Source organism: Trematomus bernacchii, unplaced genomic scaffold (genome assembly GCF_902827165.1).
Source record: "Trematomus bernacchii unplaced genomic scaffold, fTreBer1.1, whole genome shotgun sequence".
Lineage (NCBI taxonomy): Eukaryota > Metazoa > Chordata > Actinopteri > Perciformes > Nototheniidae > Trematomus > Trematomus bernacchii.
In genome coordinates, this window is record NW_022988097.1 from 6161750 (window position 1) to 6188575 (window position 26826).

At 40.2% G+C, this 26826-nt stretch overlaps 1 protein-coding gene across 1 annotated transcript; it reads right to left on the reverse strand.

Moving 5' to 3' along the window:
- Positions 1-26727, reverse strand: cyfip2 (cytoplasmic FMR1 interacting protein 2). The gene is made up of 30 exons (XM_034121160.1): positions 25493-26727; positions 17189-17341; positions 16999-17088; positions 15962-16039; positions 15063-15164; positions 14681-14862; positions 14493-14589; positions 13668-13796; positions 13448-13552; positions 13267-13355; positions 12644-12881; positions 12141-12293; positions 11527-11666; positions 11279-11426; positions 10713-10866; positions 10002-10158; positions 9815-9911; positions 9656-9732; positions 9464-9572; positions 9258-9377; positions 7900-8099; positions 7733-7820; positions 7479-7622; positions 7264-7354; positions 5798-5928; positions 3557-3629; positions 3343-3437; positions 2967-3205; positions 2230-2377; positions 1-1853 (listed from the first exon to the last, which is right to left on the reverse strand). The coding sequence occupies exons 2-30, from the start codon at positions 17303-17305 to the stop codon at positions 1686-1688; spliced, it is 3759 nt and encodes a 1252-aa protein (XP_033977051.1). The 5' UTR covers positions 17306-17341; positions 25493-26727; the 3' UTR covers positions 1-1685.
- Positions 26728-26826: the final 99 nt, after the last annotated feature.

Genomic DNA, 26826 nt, shown 5'->3' on the forward strand with positions numbered 1-26826 from the left:
TTTTTTCAGTTAAACATTTTTATTTCATGGAAATACAACATAACTTCAATCCGTCGCAGGACCCTTGTTGTACATTTTATATTCTTTTCTCCACTTTTTTGTACTTCAAAACATGGTCACTTGTACAACAATATCATAAACAAAGCCTCATGTCACAAATGAAGCCATTGATGACAATAAATTACACTTGCCATGCTAAGGTTTTGAGATGATACATTGGTACCTTCATTTTTACTAGATTAACCTTTAAATGAACAATACGTCGAGTTGAATAAATATGATAAAAAGACACCGGAGTTACAAAAGAAAGTTTGTTCATTCAAAACGGAGCAGAAAAAGATCACAGGGCAGCTTAGGGATAGTTTCTTCTTAATAATTCATTTGTTTTCCTTCATATGAAAAAAAAATAAGGACACATTTTGCATATTCTGATAACACTGCTAAATCTAAAGCCAACAATAGTAAATACTGACTATATTAGGAAACTGCCCTTTAATGATAGCTGACATTTTTGTTAAGATTTTCCTTTATGTGCAGAGTATGTCATAGGTCTGCTAGATAAACATCATCCATTCACACTCAGAACAGGTTAATCTAGAACTGTCTTTATACAACCTGGAGGTATTTTCTAATCTTCTTCCTTGAATTTTTTTTTTTTACTCTTGAAAAAGCAAACGCATTTGCCCAGATGAAGATGTGTCTTTTCAAAAATTGTAAATAATATCACTGTATTGATGTACAGAATATAAAAAATCTTTTCAACAGACAAAAAATAAACGTCGATGAGATTTTCTTGCAGAGAGGCAAGTATACCGAGGATGAGTAAATTAAAAATATTAATAATTAAAAACAAGAACAATTACAACACTCAACACTTCACTTAGTTCAACAGTGAAATTTACAGTGGAATTGGTTCCGAATAAAAATGTGTCGGGAGGAAGCAAGAAAAAACAGATGGTGGGAAGGCGGGAGTGATAAATAAAAGCAAATCAAGAATGCGATGTACCTTTGAAAGCAAGCAGGTAAATGCATCATGATAGACACTGTGCACCATGAAACAGGGTAGATCAGATTATTATACAAATGAGTTTGATCACAATAAACAAGTTTGGGCCATAATAGAGGAGACACTATGGTCGCACAGGTTATTAAGTGGTGCTAGAACGGTTAGTAAATTTAGTAGCACTTAAGTGCACCATGTTAAAATATCTTTATATAACTTAGAAAAATTAGCTCTTCTGTTGCATTATTTAGTCTTTTTTTTTCTTAAACCTTGTTCGATTTTATTTGCTCCTGATTGCCAATTCTGAAAAGGCGTTTAGGAGTCCCAACAGCTCGGACTTCAAACAAGTGGCTTCAGATTTTAAGATAGAGATTCTCTTTTGGCATTTGTGTCCAATCCACATGTGTGCAGCGGAAGGAGTGAGACAAGGCATGCATGAGTCTGAGTGAGAGCCACACAGATAGTAAAATAAGAAAAAAGATAAAAGGTGTGAGTATACACTTCTGCCTCTGGCCTGGTCCACTTCTGAGTGCTTCAAGGATTCATAGACAGCCACATTTTGGATAGAGGAACTGTTTGATTGTATTCTATACCCCTAGGAGACCAGGAGGAGGCAGAAATTAGTATCACAGCTATGTTTGTTTTAAGTATGTGTGTGTTCACTATGTGTGAAGGGTGTATTTCAACAGGTGGTAGCCAAGGATTGGTGTATAGGAGGCTGGAAACAGCGAACGTGCTCCACAGTGGAACTGTCCGTCTCCACCGCCTTCATGTACTTGTTGAGGATGGCGAAGATCTCATTGTTAAGGATCTGGTACTTCCTAATGCGGTCCGCCATCTTCTTCAGGGGCTGTGAAGAAAAATAAAAAGGAATAAATCCAACATATCTAGAGATGTGTTTATGAAACGCTAAGGGAGAAAATGAAGGAAAAGTTGGAAAGCAAGAGGTGTTACATAAATTAAACGATATGTGTTTAGCTGTAGAGAAGGGGGGCATGAGTAATAAAAAGAGAGAAACATGGCTTAGAAAAAGATTGTTAAAGGGTTTGTTATTGATTTTTAAAAAGGCGAAATCCTCCCAAAAAAAACTGCTATGTGTCGCTCTAACAACTCTGTTTCCTCCAAACAAATGAAGAACATAAAAATCCATCATGTCTTGTGTGATTTTTTTTTCTTCCTGATGCACAAAGTGAATAACATCAGAAGTAACGCTGAGGTATACCCACCACATTTTTGATGATCTCATCCTTGCCGTCCTGTCTTTGGACTTTGAGCAGGTGGTAGCAGAAGTCAAAGAGATCAAAGCGACGCTGCTGTCCCAACAGCACGATGATGGCACAGCCGGCCCAGTTCAGCCCGTCCCCGAAGCACTGCCTGAAAGCCAAGGAAAATATAACTCATTAATTATGTCTGCATTAAAGTGAGGAACTCGTTTTGGACAAGCTGAAGAAGTATTAGCAACACGAATTGCAGTTTAGTACAGATTTTGTGTCAACAAATTGCAGAAGATGTATCAGGTCTGCATAACTGTGTGTCATTATCTCCCCTCTTCTGATTCAAGAGTAGGCTATAGTGTTTCTATCAGCTGCTGATGGTGAACGAAGAGTGTGCAAGAAGCAAAGATGGCCTATTTCTTTGTATTATCATTTCTTTCATGAGTATGAGCAGGAAGAGCATTAAATTATCCCCAAAAAAATCACTTTACCTTTAACTTTAATACATTTGTCTTTGTCTAAAAATGCCAACTCTTTTCTAAGCTTTAAGTAAAGAATTCTGCAATATTTTGTTTATATCTTTTCACTCAGTAAACTAATTCCGCATTAAATCAAAATAAAAAAAGACAAAGGAATGAAGTCAAAGTAAAATATAACCCATTTGTATACAGTATCGACAAACCAAAAGAGTTTTAAGTAACACCTTTGAGAGGCACTGCTACACTGAACACTGATCAGGGGCCACTTACTCCGCGGTGAACTCGTGTGTGCCCACTGGGATGCAGTAGACGAACTGCATGGCGCTCCACAGGCGGTGGAACTCCATACACTCGTCGACATGCATCACACCGTTGGTGGGGGGGGGCCCGCGCCACACCCCGTCCTGCAGGAAGCTGCGGATGCGCGTCAGGATGACCTCGAACATGGAGAGGCCGCAGCACAGACGCTCTTTGGTCAGCAGGTCCCCCTCACGGGCAATGGCAATTTGCTGGTAAAAAGAACAACCATGATACTTTCTTAATAAAAAATGTCAAAGGAAAGTTGTATCATCAAGTGTTGGATATGAAAAGAAGGAGAAATAAATACATCTTTAAGTTTGCTTATAAAAAATGACTCGATATTAACCTGTGGGGTTCCCAACCTCTCAATTAGAGGCACAAGGTGGAGAGGGGCGTACTTCGCTTCCAGCCTTTTCATCCTCACCTCCAGACGCTCTCCCTCTGTACAACACAGGAAACAAAATGTATGAAGATATACATATTGTACAAAAAAACAAATCAATGGGTTCGAACTGGACTTTTTTTCCACCATCTGCCTTGCATTTAACCCTTTAGTATACCTTTGATGTAGACTCTGGGCAGAATGTTCTGGAAGGGGGCGGCATGGAGCAGGTCACACACTTCTTCCTGGGACTAAGGTTTAAGAAAAACACACCAAAAAGGGTAATTTCAAATCAAAGAACATCACCCACTTTGCTTTACCATGCAGGTAGCCACAAGGATGAAATAGATTTGTAAAGAACCCATCCCCCAACACTCCTAGCTTAATGCATTCATTTAGACCTAAAATGTTAGCAGGATAGCTTATAAAGCATATTTTAGATGCATAAAGAAATCTGCCATGAGCTCCATGCTGTAGGAGAATTCTGATGTATGACACTATTTTTAGCTTATGCAGAGAAGAAGATAAAATGGCTGAATGAATGGGTGTTTATCATGAAGCTATAATGACAGGCAAATTACTGACAGAATTATAAATGTGTCACACTCTAAATACAAAATCTAATCTGGTTAAGCAGCATAACGTCAATTTACCATACATCTTAAAGTTGAGGTTGGCAGTTTATGTTTGGGGACATTGGGCAATATTCTATAATTTGTTTGCAAATTTGAAGTACTGTAAAAACCCTTTTAGATAGCATACTTTGAATTAAGGCATCGCTAGCTACAAATTTGGCAAAGCGTTTCAGAGATGTTTAGAAAATGTTGCTATTTTTCAAACCTTTGTCAAGATACCTTTAGTAAGATACTTTTGGTAAGATACCTTCTTATCTTACCATTGCAGACTGGAGCCTTGGGCCTTTTGCTTCGGATAGCAGGAGAATTTACTATAAACCTTTTTCTCTGAAACGCTTTGCCTATATTGTCTATATGTTTCTGAAGTCTGGTTGCTTTCCAGTGTAAGAAGATGTTGCCAATGCTGGAACCAATATTTTCCTGTAGGATATTCTGTCTTGAATGAGGTTTTCAACATCTACATTAGGACATGCATGTCTAGTTATCTCTAAAATTATCCGTCAGTCTCCTGGCACGGGCTAGATTGTTTAAAGCCTGAAAACAGAACCAGGAAGTGGTGCAGAAGTTTAGTTTTCCCTTAGACCACTTGATTATTTATACTATAAAAAGGTACAAAATGCTAAATTATTGCTCATTGACTTGTGAAAACGAACTGCCTACCCCAGCTTTAATAAACACTAACCCTTCTGGGTAAAATGTCAGTGTGTTAGTAACATTCAAGCTATTTGTGCTATGTTAGGTAGATTAATCATCTAGGTGTTTTTCGTGGTGATTGTTAGTCAAGACAACATGCTGTGAGTCAAACTACATGCAGACAGGTAGCCTAGATGGCGCTGAATGAGAAAAGAGCCATGCAAATGGTAGAAAAAGCAACACACACACACTTACAAGTAGTCCAAACTAACAGACAAACACTGTACACACACAGATCAGTGCTGCCTGACAGAAATGGTTAGTAGAGTGACAGTTGCGTAGATGTATGTAGACATGCACCAGCAAGAGAGCCAATAGAGTATCAAAGAAGAAGAGTTAAGCACAAAACTGTACCAACAACCAACCAGAAATATACCAGCACCTCATCCATGGAAGAAAAGGACATTAGAATTATATTATATAGCAGCCAAATATGTTTTTTTTTATATATATTTATTACTCTTTTGAGCAAATTTCCTGCTTCAAATTCAGATACCTTTTTCAGGTTTTTGTGTGAAAAGGGAAATTTCACTTAATTTCAAATAAAATCAAAGAGTAAAACTGTCTTAGTCCCTTTGCTTCCATGGCTGACTGGGGGTGAAACCATGTGTGCAAAACTAACATAGTGGAGAAAAAAAGAATATATAGAAACACAGCAGCCAACACCAACAAGAGATAAAAAGAGGGAGAAAGTCATTCAGTGTCTGGGTTATTTTGGAACCAAAGAGAAAGCCTAAATCCTTACCACCTGAGGGAGTAGCCAGCGTGTAATGAAAAATAAAGTTGCAATTCAGAGATTAAAAAACACATCAAAGATCAAACAAACTTTGGGGCCACCTGGACTGGGCGACTGACAGTTTTGGGCACCCAGGTTATTCGCCCACACAAAAACATGGCAGTGCAGAAAGCTACACTGAGGGATTTGAACAGTGTAGAGGTTAGGAAAGCAGTGAAATAAGCAGACAACAAATACTGCAACACAAGTTATAATCATCATTTCAAAACAACAAAGAAAAAAGTGGAAGCTAGAGTCAATAGCGTCATACAGTAATGTAATAGTTTAAAGGGAAAAACTAAAGGAAATGTCGTACCAGAGCTTGCTCGATGAGAAGGCAGAAGAGGATGGCGTTTCCCACCTCCCTTAGGCTCTGGAAGACATCTGTCTTCAGCTCAGCATACTCAATGATATCCTTGAGCTGATGGTGGAAGAACTCCAAGATACCTGAAATGGCAGAAATGAAAAATGAAAGCCATGATACCACACAAAAAAACCCACATTTTTGCTAAAGCTAAATCTATCACCCTTTTATTTCTTGCAGTCAAGCAGTAGGCAGCTGCTAATACCTCATTGATCATTGACCCACATTTTAAGCATCACAGCAGATGGAGGATCATTAACTGCTGACATTTAGATGACACGCAGTAATCCAGGTACAGTACATCAGTAATCTGGAGATTACTATGCCCTCCTCATAATAGGTATATGCCATCTGAGTGGCCTCTAATCTGTACACACAGGCAGCAACAGGTAAGTAGTTCAAAACACATTTGATTTGATCTGATGTTCATCCTGAGCTCCTATAATAGGTACTCAATGAACTGTGTAGGCAAATACCAACACTCAGACCTATGAACAAGAAAGCATGTCCTTTGAAACACATTCAAAACAAATGTTTGATTAATTGCCATTACAGCATAAAATCATGCATTATATTATATCACACTTTCAATCTAGGCTTAAAAAAAAATTCCCATATAATTTAACATACAGAATTTTTAGTCAGTTTCTTTTCAACTCCCAAAATCATAAACTCCTGTTTCCAGTGTTTCTCTTGAGATGTCCAGAAATTAATAATGAATATTTAGAAGTTTCAGGTTTGAATTGGTCATAAGATTCCACATATATTGTTAAATATCTTTTTTAAACAAACATTTCTGACCTCTAAGGACAACAGACTGTTTTTTTAAGGGAAGCACGATGGCTAAATAGGACACTATTTACTACATTTGAAAGCATTTCTGGCCTTTATTGTGGTTCTGTATTGCACTTTGACAAACAAATCACTTACAAATCTTTTATGTGTTTGTTTTTTTCATCATACATGACACCACCTATCCCAAACTTGATTACATTGCAGCAGAATTGCTATTTTCCCACATTGGCTTGTTAACACTCCTCCTAACTGCTGGCTGTTAGATTATTGTTGATGCAGCGGTTTACATGTCGTCAGCATTTTCTTCTGCTGGCTGTGAGCTGTAAATACCTAACTGCTGCTTCAAGTGATAGCTTTTTCCAGTAATGTTTCCAAGCCCTGACTGCTCTCAAAGAAGTAGCACTAAACACTAGAGTGCTTAGCAAGGAGGAGGAAAGAGCTAGTATTACATTGGGAATGGGATAGTGGTGAAGTGTACGGAACGTTGCCACAAATTAAATTAACTGAACCAATTTTCATATCTTTTTCAATATGTCCACCAAATACATGGGAGTCTATGTTGCAAATACATATATGTCCCTACATATATGTATTTGCCTGAACAGTAGGGCCTATGAACTCACCTGGGGAGCCGTACTCATGGCGCGGCAGGCGGCAGATCTTGGGCATGACTTCGATCAGTGTTTTTACATACTGCAGGATGGTGCCCTGTAACTGCAAAGTGACATAACAATATAGATAGTTAAGGTACAGATAGGCTACAAGGAAGGCAAAAACACAGCTAGAATCAAGCACACTGAGGAAGGAACCATGTGCGGTGGAAAATGGAGATAAATACCAGGCTCTTGACAATCTTGAGCAGCTCCTCCATCACTACAGCGATGCCTTGGTAACCAAGGAGACGGCAGATGGTCTTGAAGTGGGGCGGGCCGACAAAGTTTCTGTAAGAGCTGTATATGTGGGAGTAGGCAATGTTCAGAGGCTGAGAAGAGAGGAAGAAACGAGAGACGAGAAGATGTGTTAATGTGGAACAGAAGGAAGACTGGTCTTAAGGAAAGTCTGTCCAATTTCAAAACATCAGTGGCCCCATACCTTGGACCCATACAGGTAGTAAGGCTGCACGTTGGCTGGCTTGTCTCTTTGAGGCTCCTGGGTGAAGGGAATGGCTGTACGTACAAAGCTGATGAGAGGAAGCAACGTTAATAACCAAAAGATTGAAAAGAATCTACCAAAGAAAAAATCTCTGCAACTGAACTTACCGGTTTGTGGATCCGTTGTAGCAGTAGTTGGGGAGGAAGTCGAAGTTGAGCTCCCAGAAAACGTGGAGCGTGATTCGTCCGTAGGGCGCGGAGACGTTGTGGTTGGCCTCGCGGAACATGGCGTCGAAGCTGTCCAGAGTCAGGTGCTTGCAGAGGAGCCGGTGGGTTAGTCTGTTGATCTCCAGGAGCCACTCCAGCTCCTGTAGGGGAGAGATACGGGGAGTAAGAGAATGGAAAGTTGAGATGGGAGGGTATGTAAATTATAAATGTATAACCTGTTAACAATGTGGTCAGTAACCTAATCGCAATATTCAAAGTAGAGTCCCTTTATTACTTTCCGATACTTTCAAATGACCTTAATACCAAATAAAGAAAAGACAAAAGATAAATCAATAAGATAACTTATTTTAACTTTATACACACTTGTGTATTCTGTAACAAAACAATCTCTTTGTAGATGCAGACAATGCTTATATCCTGGTCAACATCTTTTTTTAGAATGCAGAGTTCTTTAGAGAACTATTGATATTTGGGAATACACCGCACGGTATTCAACTCCAGGTAGGGCCTGTAAGTGAGTAGCATGCTAAAAAGCAGAAGTTGGAGAAGAGGAACTATTCTTCCTCTATCCTTGTATTTACCCGTCATACCACTTACTTTTAACGTTCAGTCTGTACTGCAGCTACCCTTACAAATGACGTACTGTTGCATTCATTATGCAAAAAAAAAAAAGTTTAACTAAAAAAAAAGAAAGGATTATATGGATATAATAATAACAACAACAACAACAACAACAACAACAACAACAACAACAATAATAATAATAATAATAACTGTTATCATAATTATCTTAATTATCATAGTTTATATAAAAATAGGATGAGAAATGAAACTGTCTTGTTATCTAAACATGGACTTGTAGGAATAATATTTTTTACTTTATTATTTTCGTTTCAGCCTGGAAATGGGTGTATGTATACGTGTACATATGTATGTGTATGTATATATAGAATTTTGTTTAATTGTGTGCAAATTAAACTGATTTATCTTTCTTTCTTTATCCTGCAAATGGATAAAGGGGATACCGGGAGGGCTACCTCTGTATAAGCTATGCTTTCTGCCCTCCAGCTTCTACTAATTTGGTTTGTTTGTCGGATGTATAACGTGTTTAATATTGAAAAAGTTGAATAAAGAAAAGAAAATAATAACATGCTTGGAATTTAAACCCCCGGCACAGGTGGTCAGAGTAGCCCAAAAACGGTGTGCTCATGTGCACGTGCATATCTTGTTTAAAATGTATTTCAACACTATAGTCCTGCTAATAATCCCCCCCAGTGATATCCCTGTTGTGATCTTACCACGATGGAAGTGAGGTCCTCGCTCTCAAAGCGGCTGATGGCGTGGTCCAGGGACTTGTACATCGCTGCCGAGATCCTCTGGGTGATCAGACGGTTCAGGTCAATGGAGCGGCCTAACAGCTGCAAGACACAGGATGGATGGTTAAGAATAACAGTAAAACACACAACCAAGAAGGTGTAGAGGACAGTTTTCATGTCTCCCATACCTGTACGTGTCTCTGTTTGAGCAGCGTCTCGTAGCGGTTTGAGGGAGGGTACGGGATGATCACGCCATAGTTTTTACACTCTGCTCTGAAGCGCTTATCTAAGAGGACGCTGTGGAAACAAATGTGATTTAGAAAATACAGAGAAAACAAAAAAAAACTAAAATCATATACAGAGGAAGTCACTTCTCCTACCTTCCAGCCATTGCTTTGTAGTAGGCAAATATCTGATCAGCTAACTTGTAGACAAACTGGTCGAAGCAGAGGTTTACCTAAGAGCAAAGAAAACACAATGAGGTCACAGAGGAAAAGATCAATGCATTTTATTCGAAATGTATTCATCTTGTGGCTTACCTCAGCCTCGATTTCATCATAAAGGAACTGCTTCTTGAACTTAGTGAGAGCGTAGTAGCCGCTGTCGTTATACAAGTCTAGAGGATACAGCACATATCTGGAAGAGAAAGAAGGGTGGTTATAATAATGTCCATTTACGTGAGTTAAAAACATAACGTGAGTTTTGGGCTGGAAGTGTTAGTCTTACTCCATCATGGAGGGCTCCTTGGTCTCCAGGATGTGGTCGGTGAGGATCCAGGGCATGGACATCTCAATGGGGAACTGGATCCTGCGACCCATGGTCAGCTCCAGGAAGAACTCTCTGAACCACAGCTGGGACAGGTCGCAGCACTGCTGCAGGGCCTCTGCACCAGGGAGAGACAATTATTAAGATCTAGAGGTATTACAACTTGTTGGGAAAATACTGAATGTACTCTTTCAAGGACAGAGGTGCAAATGATAACGAAGGCCCAAGTGTAACAGTGTATATGGCAGGATGTATGATTACCTAGAAGAGCATCAGTTTTAGGCATATGATAGCTATGTGACAACGATTAACATGATGAGTAATATGGCATATGACAAGCATGATCATTTCTTACGTGGGCCTTAGCTAATCTGAACAAAACATTGTATACTGCTTTGAACCGGTATATCAATTTTTTTTTACTGTGTAACACCCTCTCTTGTATATAAGCATGTGAAGGACACTGTTCTGGGAACTAGTTGTCCCATATGCTCTGTATGTGATGACTACTTCCATTCTTGCAAGGATAATAAATACATGTTCCTGATTATTGAAACTCAAGCCGGTGACGAGTGAGATTTTTCGAACATAACTCATTTTAAACACATGGGAATTGTGGGATTTCTTGCTATATGTTTTACAAAGTCTTTGTCATTTTTTGTCTCCACTCACCGCTGAAGTTGAGCAGGTGTGTGAAGAAGAAGGAGTGTTTGTGGAAGTCTTCTATGGCGGTCACTATAGGTCCATCCAGGCTGCTGCGGAGAGTCTTCTTGGAGCCACTCTTATCTGCTATCAATGACTCCAGCATGGTGCGCACCATGTACAGCTGAAGAGGGAAGAAAAGATAAACATAGGAAAACGTTCGTTATTTTCTGGTCATACTTTGATGTAGCATGGGGTTAATTCAAAATAAAAATGTGCACTTTTTTAGGAGGATATCAAAAGGGAAACATCTATTTTTGACCTTCAGAATAAAAGCCTTACTCAAAAGAGAAACTAAATACTAAAAAACATATTTTTTGCAAAATCATATTAATATGTGCAGTAACACATTAAGTGACTCAGTAAGTTAGAAGATATGTGAACATTAGAACAAATGTGTTTCATCACCCCTGTTTGAGCCATTGCACATAAGTGACTATCTTCAGTGAAATATTTTGTTTACATTCAGAATCAACATCATGCTGTTTTGGCTACATTTCCCCCGAGCACCCTGATCTCTTGTCATGATGTCATACCTGTGTGCTAGAGGGTCCTACAGCCCTGCGGGGCACTTTGATGTCAAATCCACCTTTGGGGTCCTTCTCCCCCCTCAGGCAGGGGTCATTTGGAGGTTCCCTCGCCCCATCCCAGTCACAGACAGTCTTTCGAATGGCCTGAAGAACACTATAGACAAAGAAATCAGTGTTATAGAAGTGCTTTGGGTCTTTAGGAGTCCCACAAAAGCCATGAGGGTACATTTAAAGCGATCAGATAGTCAGCGTACCTGATGAGGACGTTCTTCTTCTTGCGTACAGCCTGGCGCAGAGGCTCTCTGAGGGTCATCTGGGCAAAGTCCTGCAGCGCTGCGTAGATGGTGTTCCTGATGGCCTGGTTAAACACTGACTCCATTCGGCCCATCAAAACCTAGGCAGATCATAACAACACCATTATCATCCTCCCTTTCATTTGGGCTACTGACCATCAAGTTGGTACACAAGGAACAATATATATTGACATACTAACATAAAGGGAAATACATGTATTCAGAAAATGAAATGAGCGGTCAAAGGATTAGTTCACTAAAGATGACTTCCAGACATGTTTTAAAGCAATACTTTAAATCAGTTAATCAATCTCAAGTCACAGTTAGAATTGTTTAAATACTTTTGGTGTTGCTAAGTAAAATATATATGGTTTACAAATCACTGAAGATGCTTACATGTACTGTACTGTCTATATTACATTTACTCCATTTCCCTCATTGAAAAGTCTAAGATCAAACCGAGCCAGTTTAACAGTTTCTGCATTTCCATTTAAATACCTGCTTAACATTTAAAAGATGACCATTTGCTGTTTGGAGCATAACAAAGGAGCCACTAAGGGTTGCCAGTGTTTTACCTGTAGCCCTTTGATCATGGCAATGACCTCCACCAGGGCAAATTTCTCCTCACTGGTGTAATTGTATCGCGTGGCTCGTTCGTACTCCTCCGCCGTGCCAGGACAGTCCTTGTTACAGAATTTATCTGTGGGATGGACCAGCTTCCACGAGTACTGGAGGAGACAAGGAGAGTTATAAATAGATTACATTACATTACATGTTAGACGCTTTTATCCAAAGCGACTCACATACTCAATACTGTGGGCAATCCCCACAGGAGCAATTTGGGGTGAAGTGTCTTGTCCAGGGACACAACGACATGCTGAGGGGTTTGAACCTGTGCCCCCCTGATCCGAACACCAACGCACTAGTCCACTGCACCACACTCACAACCCACTGCACCACACGCGCCCCGTATTAAGATCAGAGATACTACGATCAATGGCAAAACCACAAACTTTTCATACCGAATCCCTCGCATAATGCTAAAGCCTGTCCCACACAAACTCAGTTTTTCACTCACAACTTCCATGACGTGCGTGCTCCACTTGGACAGCAGCTGCAGACCCCTCAGAGCGAGGTCGAACAGCTCTCTGTACTCCTCGTCGGACTTCTGGCTGTCCAGGCCCGAGCCCGTCACCACCTCGCTGTTGCTGTAGCGCGCCAGCTCCGAGATGAAGCGGATGTGGTCCTCCCTGATCTGCACCATCTGCTCGCACAGGTTGTACTGCGGGGAGACGCTGCTCTGGGTGCACGTCCACCTGGGCACAAAATGGAGAGGGTGGAGGGTTAGTGGTGGGCGGGAGCAGATGGCGTGGTGGTCAAGAATGGCTGGTTTTGTCTACCATAAATGTCTACATTCTGACCAAATCACACATGGACCCACGTGATGCCGGTACAAGGGGCTTGCCATTAATCAAATAGTGGAAATAAATTAGGGTTAACGCCGTTTCCAACTAATTATATTTGGGCTTTTTTCTTTAGTGTGTAATAGTAGTAGTGCATGTCTAAATTGTTAAGTAAGGAAGTAAGGAGTACAATTAAAGGCAGATGCACAGCTGACTAAAAGTTCAGTTCACAATCTTTTTGACAATTAAAGGGAATGTTATATCCAAGCATTTCTGTACACTGGACACATCCTCTTACTTGGATTTGTTCTCTTCATAATGGGCACTCGTCTCGATGTAGCGGGAGAGCTCTATCTGCATGTCTCCAAAAAGAGGCACCACTTGAAGCTGAAAAACAGAGGAAACAAATGTCTCATTCATCTCATGCACACAAATTCAACTCTGGATGAAAGAGATGCGGGAAAAGCAAAAAGCCTTACTTTGAAGAACTTGTCAATCTTGCTCAGGTTGATCCTCTTTTTGGCGTCGAGTTTATAGATATTACTCACGTTCCCATCCATCAGGTACAGACCAAAGCCCATCACCTGACACACACACACACACAGAGGTGGTTTGTTTTACGTCAGCTGAAGGACATGTAGCCGGCAGAAGATCACACTTTGACTGTTATATGTTGGCAGAAAGAAAAGATGCACGTACCTTTAGCAGCATGTGTTTCTCACTGGGTGTCAAATACATCTTGTTCTCATAATAGTCTACACAGATGTTGACAATGTCTGCCAGAAGCTCCTCGTAGCCAGGAATCACCTCCAACTGTTGATGCAGGCACTACACACAGAACAGAGGTGGAAAATGGGTCACATCAATTCATTTACACATATATAACAGAAAGGGATCATTCTGTACGAAGATAAATAATACTGCATTTACAATGAAACTAAAGAAAAGCACCTTTGATACAATTACAGAAAAATGTTTGTTTGATTATGATACGTTTTTATTTTTGAAATGGGCACTGAAAAAAACAGATTGTTTTATTAAATGGACCATGCATTCTTTTTATTAAACCAAAAATATGTTTTAAATGATTATAATTGTGTTTACATTTGAAATGAACTACCAGGTTACAGTCACAAAACAATCATCTAAAACAAATGTTCTTCTTTTGTATTTCCCATCATTATCTGACAATAAAAGAGCAAATGTGAAAGTGTAAAACCACTTGTTCAGCAGGTCACCTGTTGATCTAAAGAGCTTCATAATATTCCTCATATTATCCTTCGGAGAGTAAAAATGTGATGAGTCATTTATCTCATCTCATGTGCTTGTGGAGCAAGGCTTTCCTGGAGTATTATGTTAGAATGTTGCTATAACTCTGTATTACTGAAGGCACAAAGTGTTTTGAGCTAAAAAAAGGAAGCAGCCTTGAAACTACAGTTAAGTGAACAAAAACTCTAGTTATTTCAAAAAGTAATCAGCCATAATCCATATTTGTACCATACCCTAAAGAGTCTGCACACCAACCTGAGTGATCCTGTTGTGGTTGGCTAAAAACATGGAGAGGTTTTGGGACTCCTGGATGGACTGAGGGTCGGCCATCTTCCTCAAGAATTGAGCTGCCCTGGAGGCGGGAGAGGAGGTGATGTTGAACAACAAAATGACTGTAATGAAGTATTCTAAATTAGCAGTCTTTTGTATTTTTGGTTCATTACCTTTTGTAGGCAGAGTGATCGTTCTTAACGCTACACTTCATGTTCTTCAGTTCGTCCAGCACTGCAAACATGTTGATGAATTTTCCCAGAGTGAGCAGGTAGGCCTCAGACACAAAGTCCTTCCTTCTCTCGGCGTGACACAGACGCTTCACTTCGCTACAGAAACGTTCTATGGCTTTCCGCTGTAAGACAAAGGAATCAGGATATAGGGAATCATTAGAATAAACCACAAGAACACTATCTACAAAAACACACCTGACATGCAAATTCAATATGCAAAGGATCATTTGCATCATCATTTGAGCCGACTATGACTCTTAACCTTATCTGGTTCATTTAAATCATAAGGTATAAAATACAACATGATGTAGCCTAGTCTCACCTGGAAGTACATGAACTTCATGAGCTTGGTCACTTCAGGTTCTAGCACCTCCACTGTTTTCTCATAGATCTCCACTCTGTTGGGCTGCTCGTTGCATTTCACCTAGCAAAACACAAGAGGGCGTCATTTTACAACATGATTTTGCAGCAGGACAGTGTGTTTAGTTCATGCACAATTCATGCTCTTATTTTATTTTTTCCCCTCATCCAAGGTTTAATTGTTCCATATATATATGTTTTTATTATGTGCCATGGTTACATTTGGGAAATCCTATTATGTGCAATAATAATAAAATGTGTTCATTTTCTCCACTGTTTCTGATTAGGTCATCACAGTAAAGAAGAAGGATCTTGAACATAATTCAGAGAAATACTTAATCTACATCTACAAAATGAGCCTTTGTATATCAATTTGATATAAACTGTATATCAACAACAAGACCTTCCTCAAGCAAAAACAATTATGTTTACACGAAATTTGAAAAAGAAAGGGAAAAAAACAAGGTGAAATAGGGTTACATATACCAATGGTCATTTTGAGGATGAAGTACTCAGTGGCTGAATGACATCAGGTTTGGTAACACATTTCGTGTTAAGCAACCTCTACCATACTGAAGCTACACATTTCAAAAATACTTTGTCTGTGTTCGAGGGGACACGTTATCAGGAACTTACAGGTTGACAAAACCAAGTTGAAAATCAAAGTGTTGAACACTATAATTCATGTCATAGAAATGTTTCAGTCTCAGTCAGCTGAGCAAGCTCTGAGCGCGAAGGAAAGGGAACATTTGACATGGATGCAATACAAGCAAAGGATAAGGTATCTTGTTAAAAGCGTGTGTAGTGAATATGTGGGTGTATATGTGTGTGTGTGTATATATATATGTGTGTGTGCGTTACCTGTGGAATGGCTCTGGAGCAGCTTCTCCAAGTGTAAAGCATCACAGCGTACTCATGTCCTTCCTCCAGCATTTCATTCTGCACAAATGGATAAAATAAAGTTACTATACATTTTTACGAGATGGCCTCATTTGAACCAAACAACATATATATGCACCTTCATTCCTTTATAAAAAAAAATGATGTATGTGTTCAGTAATTACCAATGTTTGATGGAACAGACAATACGGGTAAAGATAAATATCTATGTAAGTGCGGAGTCGTGATATGTGTCTAACTCCTTTGTCTGGTAAAAATGGAAATGTTGCATAGGCACTTGACAGCCAACATTTTTCCTACGTCTCAGACCAGGCACATATTCCAGGATGAATGGGGCATGATAAATATTTAAGCAAGGGAACATTTGCTTCCATTCAGAAGTAGTGTGAGACCGATTTCTCAATCAGGCTATGGCTAAAGAGAGGAGTGTCCTCAAATAGATAGGCTTCAACCTCAGTGGGAATTCCTGATTAAATAAGGTTAAGTAAAGCGCTACTTCCCCTCTTTGCCAGTCAAATCACACTCTCTGCTCATTCACCATCAGGGGATAGAGGTTTAGTGGTTCATTGCCTGCCTCATTGTGTGTGTGTGTGTGTGTGTGTGTGTGTGTGTGTGTGTGTGTGTGTGTGTGTGTGTGTGTGTGTGTGTGTGTGTGTGTGTGTGTGTGTGTGTGTGTGTGTGTGTGTGTGTGTGTGTGTGTGTGTGTGTGTGTGTGTGTGTGTGTGTGTGTGTGTGTGTGTGTGTGTGTGTGTGTGTGTGTGTGTGTGTGTCCGGCCACAGGCCTAGCCAAATCCTTACAAAAGAGCCAAATGATAATCAATTCACAAACAAACAAGGCTCTCTTTAAGGGACTGAGGCTGCTTCCCAGTTGTCTTTGTGTTTACTGAAAGGGGAACACCAACTATTCAAGATAGACAACAAAAATTGATTCAACCAATCTGATATAAAAGAACAAGACATGGCATGTTTAATTACTTAAACTGGTGCAATTTTCTCACCATGCTGGAGTGGACCGTAGCTTGCTCTATATAACGGGCGATGCCAGTCACAAATGCATTCCTGTCTTCAAAGTTGGTGTCAAAATTTGCCTGCAGAAGGAGAGAGAAAAGCGTGAGAGGGGTATATTGAAAATGGCTGAACAACTTTGTGTGATAGTGGGTGGAGGTGAAAGCGTGTGGGAGTGTGTACCTGGTACATAATAGAGGAGGGGGGGGGTTCAATGCATGGCTGCTGGTCCGGGAGGGGCAGCTCCTCCAGCAGGTCCACATTGGACAGGGCATCCTCCAGGGTCACGTGGGTCGTCATGGTAACAACAAGGCGTCACTCACACAACACCCCAGTCTGAGAGAAATAAAGAAAAAGAAAGAGCGAGAATATGAGATAAAGTTGTATAAAAAGCTCCATTACATGAAGCGAAAACGTGCAAAAATAAGACTGAATATAAAACCAGGGATACTTGTACAATAGGGCTCATTCTGAAGTTGCTGGGTGGTACATGGAAAGACTTTGTTATAGATTTAATAAAAGAGAATATGTTTGGATGAATGAATATATCCATATATTGAGTCAGAACAGCTGAAACCTATGTATGCCAAGGATGCATACAAAGAATGATTAAGCTAAAGTATGGATGAACAGTTGAAATAGATGACTTAAAGTAATAGATAATCTGTTAAAATAGTTAGCTAAATTGTGACCTAAAAGTAATGGATACATAGTTGAAATAGTAAGCTTAACGTAATGGGTACATGGTTGAAATAGTTAGCTACATTGTTAGCTAAAAGTACCGATAACCCGTTTAAATATTAATCTAAATCTATTGCTAAAAGTAATGGATAAATTGTTGAAATAGTTAGCTACATTAGATGAAAGTACAGATAACCTGTTCAAATATTAAGCTAAATCTTTAGATAAAATAAATGGATAAATTGTTGAAATAGTTAGCTTAATTGTTAGCTGAAATAAATGGATCATCTATTAAAATCTTTAGCAAAAAGTAGGCCTAATGGAGAAAAGTTTTAAGTTTAAAATAGTCAACTAAATAATTAGCTAAACATTAAGGATAAGTGGAACAAATAGGTGTCTGATTAGTTAGCTATAGGTTATAGAAAAATGGTTGTATTAGCCAATATTAATGAAAGAAAAATGAAATAGATAGCCGACAGTATAGAATAAACAGATGAAATAGATTTCTATTTTGTTTTTAAATGTTATTTGATAACTGGTTGAAACATCCAGCTTCAGAGGAGAAGTTGCAAAATCAATATATGAAATGCGTCAGTAATGTGAAATATCAAAATGTCAATGTTTGCTTGTCGTCAGATGCTAGTGCTTATCACTCATAAACAAGTTCAGCAAAAAGTTATCTTTACGTATTCCACTTCCTCATGTGAAACTCCGTCTTGGCTATGCGGTGCAGTCTATCTGTGTTCACAATGCACCTGTATCCTCTCCCATTTCACTATACTGTATGTCATTATCAGACTTTCTACTCTGCGGAAGTAAAAGGGCAGAGACACGTCACTGTTTCCGTTTCACCTTTTCATTTGACTAGACTAGAGGCATACTTGAAGCGTACAATTCTTGAAATGCCAAGACCTGGAAATCTCATTGATTATAGAGAGGTGTAGAATGTTGTTGCACTGAAGGACATTTGACAAACACAAAAGGAGCTTTCCTGTGAAGATTATTATATCGTTTTCATATATTATTTAGAAGAGCTTGTATTTTCAAATTGTATTAACTAAAATGAATGTGGGGGAATATATATGGAAACAGAAAGTACGTGCATACAATACATGTGGCTTGAAATGTAACAGCTACTATAATGATTGTTCTCCATCTGATCCATCATTAAAACATTACAGTCATTGTAGTGCCCTCTTCTTCCTTACAAATCACCAACCCAGCCAAAGCAGTGTGTCAAATCAGTGTGTGTGCGCCCTCCGTTATATCATGTGCCTCTCAGAAGTGTGTGTTTTACGTCTGACCTGGCAGACAAGGCTGACAGGGCCGATAATCAGCTTAATATTCACAGCCAGAGAGAGCACAGCTAGAGCTGAGAGGGCCAAACAGCACAGAGAAAAGAGGCAGATAAAACTAAACGTCACGGTCTCCTTCTCCGTGCCATAGGTAGGCAAAGTGCAGCATTAAGATATGAAATTGCTAACGTAGACAGTCATTTCATATTCAACACGGATAAAGTTTGGGGATCTTGTACATAGCCAAACTGCTTTTTTTGTCCTGGATTTCAACAACAGACAGAGGAACAAATAACCAATTTATATCTTACACATACTGACCACATGACAATGAAGTCTTCTTGTAGCTATCATGGATGTTTGTTACTTACAAAACATCTAGACAAACGCCTATCATAAAGCGAGACACATTGTATCTGCACACTAACACTGTATGATGACAAAAAGCATATAGAGGAATTGGGTGGAGTTTCCTGTAGAATGACTCAACTATCACATACATTTATACAAACATACAAGGTGATATTTACATGAAGTAAACCACCACAATTCAGAGAGATGGCTGAGTCATCAATAACTCAGTGAGAAACACTAAGTCAAAACTAAGTCAATCCAGAGTAAGTATCTCTGAGTATCAATGTTGTTGTATAGTTATATTGTCAAATTCTATAATTTATTTTAATACATATATAAATACTGCATTTTCATGGCTAACATCCGAAGACACTGACATGTTGGGAGTTGTAGACATTGGCAGAAACATTTTATTTCTGCTAAGTCACAATAAGGGTGTGTTCAATTTTTCAACAAGTATATGACAAATAAATAAGAATACATGCAGATTTAGATTGCAGATTTCTGGTATGCTTGTTACTGATGTGTCTTCACAACCTGTTCTCACAGGTTATTTTTTCTTTTTATTCTATGAATACTCAGTTATTTTTAACTGCTCAGCTTATAGAAAACGAAACATGCAGCTTGCTACAAGGGGTTCTGTCAGGCAGACAAACATGCTCAGTGCTACTAAACTCCCATCTGTGCCTGGGAATACAGACGGAGACTGAAGCCCGTTGGCTGAGTAAACTTTCCCACCCTGTACCCTACTCTGTTCATCAGTTGGTGTGTGTGTGTGTGTGGTGTGTGTGTGTGTGTGTGTGTGTGTGTGTGTGTGTGTGTGTGTGTGTGTGTGTGTGTGTGTGTGTGTGTGTGTGTGTGTGTGTGTGTGTGTGTGTGTGCATCTTTACAAAAGCAAAGGAAGGGCCCCCTCATTCCCTTCTGGACACTTATGGCGCATTTCCACTGCAGGGCCTCGCACGGCTTAATACGGTATAGTTAGGGCTTGGTAGGCCAGGCTCACTTTATGCTGCGTTTCCATTACAGTTTAGGAACTGGGGTAGTAACTATAGTAACGCAGTGTAGGCGGAGCTGTGACGTCATCTTCAATACGAAACACAAAACCAACATCAGCTAACGAGCTGTTAGCCCTCAGAGCTCACAGCTATATCTGTTCAGAAACTAGACAAAAGTTAAACAAGTACAAACCACAGACTGTCTGTGTCATGGCGAATACAGTTGCTGGTTTATTTATGTCTGTATAGGCCATTGTTGTGAGTGTGGACGGTCGGAGCATATACAACGTTAGCTTAGCCGATCTCCATTCAGAAAACACGCATTTTAAAAGGTTTTTCGCCTGCCGTCTTGTCTGCAGACTTGTCAAAGCATTAATTCATGGTTTTTACTAACCGGTATCAGTATGTTGTTACTTCGGCATCATTTTGAAACGTGTATTACAATTAAATCACGGTCAAATATGTTCATTTTGTTGTAGTTGCCAGCGATTCTCTCACTAGTTTAGCATACTCAGCCCGGTTGTTGGCCCGGAAAGAACCTTGATTTTGGAGAGCCAAAAAACTGTGAAAAAGTACCCGCTAGCCGGAACTACGCCTAGTGGAAACGCAACCAAAAACGGGCCGGGCACGGCATGGCACGCTTAAACCGCGCTCCGCGTTGTAGTGGAAATGCGCCATTAGTAACGTAGCAATAGGCCTGTTTCCCCCACTACAACAACATAATCTCGTACAGTAGTTTTACTTGAACATCCATAATATGCGTAGCAGAATTCCCTCCGGTCAATCTGGCATTATTACTAAAGCTACAAACATGACAAGCTTGGATCAGATCTCCCCGTGACAACAATAATCCAAGGGATTCAAGGAAGTGCTCAAAATACTACGACAAAAAAAGAATAATGGAAATGAGGCAGAGTAGGAAAAGTACCAAAATAGCAAAAAGCAGCATTTGTAGAAGTCAAGCATGACTTGTATGTGCTGCAAGGCATGTGTGTAATACATTTAGCCTCAGAGAAAGACAGACAGTGAGAGAAAGTGTGTCAACTACAGGGTCACACCATTCAATGGGATCTCCCCCCCAAGGCAAGCTTTGTAAGATATATTTTCACCCTCACAACAAGATGAGATCTGATCAGCGTGGAAGCAATCTTGAGCAATTGAGATACAAGCACACACATGATCATTTACAACACATTCCAGGACAAACACACACATACACCGGTCACATGTGTGTTCCAGCAGCATCTGTGCAGTCATCATGTCCCGGACACTGGTATGGCCGAGGTATTTCACAGGCGGATTGTCATTTCAGCGACGGCAAAACTGCTGTCAACTCATGATCCCCATGATGTCACGCTCTCCTTTTAGACCAACAATAATAACCATCACATGAGTATACAATGTGTGTGTGGGGGGGGGGGGGACATAGGTCTGGTACACATGACCAATCTTGACAGGAAGAGAGGATGGTAAACAAAGACCTAAACTGACAACCCCAGCCTATGAGAACACAGAATATTATTTTGGGTCAACGTTTCTTTATAGATTTGTAGTATCCTGCTTACGATAGTGTGCAGACTTTACTGTATGTAAGAACAAAACTGATGATTTGTGACATTAAAATGGTTTCTGTTCAACATAGTTGGCTGCATGGTGTACCTCTACTTCTCTTTTCCTTGGCTCCTTGGTTGGTTGGTAATTTGTGTCTACAGACCTTTATCTCTGTGTCTAATGGCACATTTCCACTACAGCGCGGAGCTCGCTTTAAGCGTGCCGAGCCGTGCAGGGCCCTTTTTTGGTTGCGTTTCCACTTAGCGTAGTACCGGCTAGCGGGTACTATTTCACAGTTTTCTGGCCCCATAAAATCGAGGTTCTTTCCGGGCCAACAACCAGGCTGAGTCGGGCTGAGTCGGGCTGAGTATGCTAAACTAGAGAGACAATCACTGGCAAGGGGGCTACAACTACAACAAGATGAACATATTTGACCGTGATTTAATTGTAATACACGTTTCAAAATGATGCCGAAGTAACAACATACTGATACCGGTTAGTAAAAACCATGAATTAATGCTTTGACAAGTCTGCAGACAGACGGCAGGCGAAAAACCTTTTAAAATGCGTGTTTTCTAAATGGAGATCGGCTAAGCTAACGCAGTGTATGCTCCGACCGTCCACACTCACAACAACGGCCTATACAGGCATAAATAAACCAGCGACTGTATTCGCCATGACACAGACAGTCTGTGGTTTGTACTTGTTTAACTTTTGTCTAGTTTCTGAACAGATATGAGGAGCTGTGAGCTTGAGTGCTAACAGCTAACGGCTGTGTTGTTTTTCTGGGGTTCTCATTGAAGATGACGTCACGGCTCCGCTTACACTGCGTTACTATAGTTACTGCCCCAGTTCCTAAACTGTAATGGAAATGCGCCATAAAGTGAGCCAGTCCTAACGAGGCCTAGCCATACCGAGCGAGGCCGAGCGAGGCTGTGTAGTGGAAATGCGCCATAAATATACTCAAATTAAAGGGCCCATGTCATGCTTTTCTGGTTATTACCCGTCCCCTTGTGTGTTATGAAGGTTTGTATGCCTGTAAACGGTCTGCAGAGTCAAAAACCCTCAAAGTACACCCTGTAGCGAGTACAACTCTAACACAGAAAATACCTGTCTATGCTGCCCCAAAACACCTCGTTGGAGATTTCTCATTTTCCATTGTTTTCTTCCTGGGTTCTGTGACGTGTGAATACGCAAATCAACAACAAATGACGGGATTGGCCCAAATGGACCAATCCGTGGAGCACCTCACACACCAGGATCCCTTGGCTAACTAACAGGGAGTCCCCATTGACTTGCATAGAGCTCCCTGAACGCTGGTAATAGACGAGTTGGGATCGCGGAGAAATACTCTCCGCAGACCCATTCTCACAGCGTTATAAACCTTTTTCTTACTCAATATCAAGCCACACTTATTGTTTTTACTTCGGTTGTGAGTGTTTGTGTGTGCTCAGGATGAGTTTTGCTTGTTCTCTCTGTATCGCCGACCCGGAAACCTGTCCGCTCCTCGCAGTAGCGAGCCTCGCAACGTCCCGACCAATCAGAGCACACTGGGCTCACAGGGAGGGGGGGGGGCAGGAGCTCCAACAAGCCGTTTAGGACAGAGAGTGAATACACATACTATCCAGAGATGATGTATGAGAAACCAATGTGATTTTGGAAAATTGCACAATTTAAATCTATTCTAGTAGACCTCAACAATGGAAATATGATCAGTAGAAATGGCCATGACATGGGACCTTTAAAACAGAAAAAGTACCATGACTGCTCATGATCATGTTTTCAGGTGATAGCTATAATAATACTTGTAATAATAAATATATAAATATATATACAGTAGCTCTGAAAATAATTAAGAGACCACTGCAAGATTATCAGTTTCTCTGGTTCTACTATTTATAGGTATGTGTTTGTGTAAAATGAACATGTTTTAATTGCATTCTATAAACTACTGACAACAGTTCTCTGTGTTGGAATTCAACAGACACTGGAATGGAATGGCTGCCATACATGTAGAGATTGGGATTTAAGAGAAATGTTGAGTGGTCTCTTATTTTCTTCCAGTGCTGTATGTATCATATTTTGATAGCATATTTAAGATTACTATACATAACAACACAACTGATCCCATAAGCCATACTATGGGGATATTTCTTTCGATATAGGTAATGGTTATCTTCGTAGGGTTATGGCTATCTTCGTAGGGTTATGGCTAACTGTCAATTACGTCTTTGAATATCTTTATAAACTGTCACAAAATGTCTGTCATGATGTCTCAGAGCTTTGATGACGCTTGTTGTGTCGAACTGACAGTCTAAAATTCAAAGACGTTTTATTTACAATGGTATCAGAGAAATACAAAAATAAAAATGAAATGCATTTGGGAACCTGGAATCTTTTGCAAATATGCTTGATTTATGATTCATGATTACCTTCTGATAATCAATGAATCCATGTATCTTTAACAGCCAGACATTACAGCAATATGACTGAGGAAATGAACCTCAAGATTAAGTGTCATATCAAATCAGTAATCTAGACTTCTACAGTTTCTTACATACTGCATGCCTGTCCTGTTCTTTGGGGAAATTATGTTTCCCTTACATTAAAAATCCAAACCATGGTTCTAAGGAATGAGGGCATCATATGTTATACAGATTGTGGAATATTACTATGATTTTAAAGTATATTGACCTGCATTTATCCCAATAGCATAATGATTTTTCATTTACTATGGATCAGATCAGCAGCACAGAGCATCAACAGCCTGTCATTACATCACTGCTTTGCTGGTGAGGGGCTGGCATACAGATTTACAACTCGGTGAGTCTGCAACAGTATCACCACCATGTTCCTACTCCAGGTTACTGGGTGGATGGTTAGATAATAATCACAGGATCGATGGTGGAGAGTTTTGGCATTAGATCAAAAGAGCTGTGCTTAGACATTTGTGTGAAACGGAAGTAGGTGAAACCCGACTGTCATTTGTGCATCAGTAACAGGCCTGCCTGCCATGATGGCTGTGAAAACGGCTGTAATTCATTAACATGGTGTGCCCTACTAGCCGGGTGGGTCAGGGGGGCGATCGAGGAGAGGAACAAAATGCAGAAAATGATGAAATAGAGTGAAAAGCGGCGGGGCGAAATCGAGCCGTCTGAAGCATCAAATTCACTCCCCTCCTTATCATAGCGGACATCTCCTTCCTCTGTACGACGAAAACGCTGTTATCAGGTCAGAAAATCGTCTAGCTTTACCGTGATCCATCTTTCATCACTGCACTTGCTACACAGGAACCCTCTCTCCTCACCCCACCCATCTCAGTGTGAGCTACGATGCCAATGCAAGCTAACGGGGATCCCATTCAGAATAATCCGCGAAAAACCGGGACGCTCATTCCGGCTCACGGAGGGCGATTTCTCCACGATCAAACATATTATCTTATTTGTGCCCGGGATATATAATGAACGGGATTGATGCACGGTGCAATAAGGAAGAAGAAGGGAGAAAAAACAGCCCTCCAGTCTCCAGCCATCATCACTACCCAGCGCACATCACCAGCCCCCGTTCAGCGCTGCAGCGGCTCCATCCATCGCTACATTTTACACACATACCTGTAAATTGCATGTCCGTCCGGCGAGATCCAGAGACGGGCGGACGGTGTCGCGGTGTGCGACGGCGATCTAATGTTTGCTGATATTTTTTTTGCTCGTCTTCTGTGCCGATTGATGCTCTAGTTTCGCCCCGTACCTACCCAGCGCTGCTAATCCACCCCACACAAAGAGCAGAAAATGGCTGCAAGTGCATTTTCTTAAAGAGACAGTCACACAGAGTGAGGGCTGATGATGAGGGGCCAGGCCCCCCGACATGTTGATTACATTATTTTTTAGCTTTGTGTTGGCAGCCTACAATTTTGATTAATTGTTGATTTGATGTTTGTACTTTTAGAGAATGTATCCTGCCTTAACAGTTTTACTTATGTTAAAAGTTGTGGGCCTATGTATGTTTGTGTGGGGAAGTAGCCTGGGATCAAGGGAACTTTGAGATATGTTGTGAAATAGGCCTGAGGGTATTTTCCTCTTAAGGGAAGTTAAATCTAAACACATTATTTATATATACTGCCATTTGGATTAAGGTGTAACTAACGCCTGATGGTGAAAGTGTTTGTTAGCTGACCTTCAAAGATATATGTTAGGTACAATGAAGTTTTAAATAAACAAAAATACTGACCCACTTGTCCTTTTATCCAGTATTGCAGGATGATACTGCACTGTAAGACTCTGGGCTACACAGATATTCGAGTATTATAATAATGAAAATGATGTAATTATTGATTCAGTAGCTGGCAAGATGTCTGGCTGTTTTATTAGGCAACTCCCTTGTTGGCTGTATGGGTGTATGGGTGCCCTATTGTACTACACTGTAGTACAATATGAAGGTGCTCATGCAATGCATCCTACTATATGTTTCTATAATCCATGGTGTTGTCTTTTTCGTTGACTCTTTCCTTGCCCACATTAAAAAAAATTTGGAGGAAATAGTAGGTAAATTGTGTGTGATGCTAGATTAATTCTTTAACATTTGTTCTCGTGTAATAAATATTCAGATCTACATTTGAATTGGTAGGGATTTTGTGAGTGTGTATGTTTCTAGGCTTTTTTCAGCATTGCAAGGCCTGTAGTTCCATATTTGGCCTCTACACCAAATGAGCAGAACGCCTGGTTCAGTGGAAGGACAGACTGAAGCTGATTATTAATCTGTTATTGTGGTACCACATACACACTACTCTTGTCCCAGTAATGATTATTAGTTAGTAGCATTTTTAGCAATCCCAATAATGTGTGATCATATCCAAACTGCATTTTTGTAGTGACTTCTGATGGAAATTGTGGTGTATTTAGCTGTTTATTGCGTTAAATATGCTGAAAACTATAATGAGGGAGGAGAA

Excerpts from the sequence above, each read along its gene's own strand:
- cyfip2 (XM_034121160.1), bottom strand. The coding sequence starts at position 17,305 with ATGACGACCCACGTGACCCTGGAGGATGCCCTGTCCAATGTGGACCTG. Across the intron at positions 14,590-14,680 it reads GATCACTCTGCCTACAAAAG|GGCAGCTCAATTCTTGAGGA; the intron begins GTAATGAACCAA and ends TCCCGCCTCCAG. Across the intron at positions 12,882-13,266 it reads TATGAAGAGAACAAATCCAA|GTGGACGTGCACCCAGAGCA; the intron begins GTAAGAGGATGT and ends TTTTGTGCCCAG.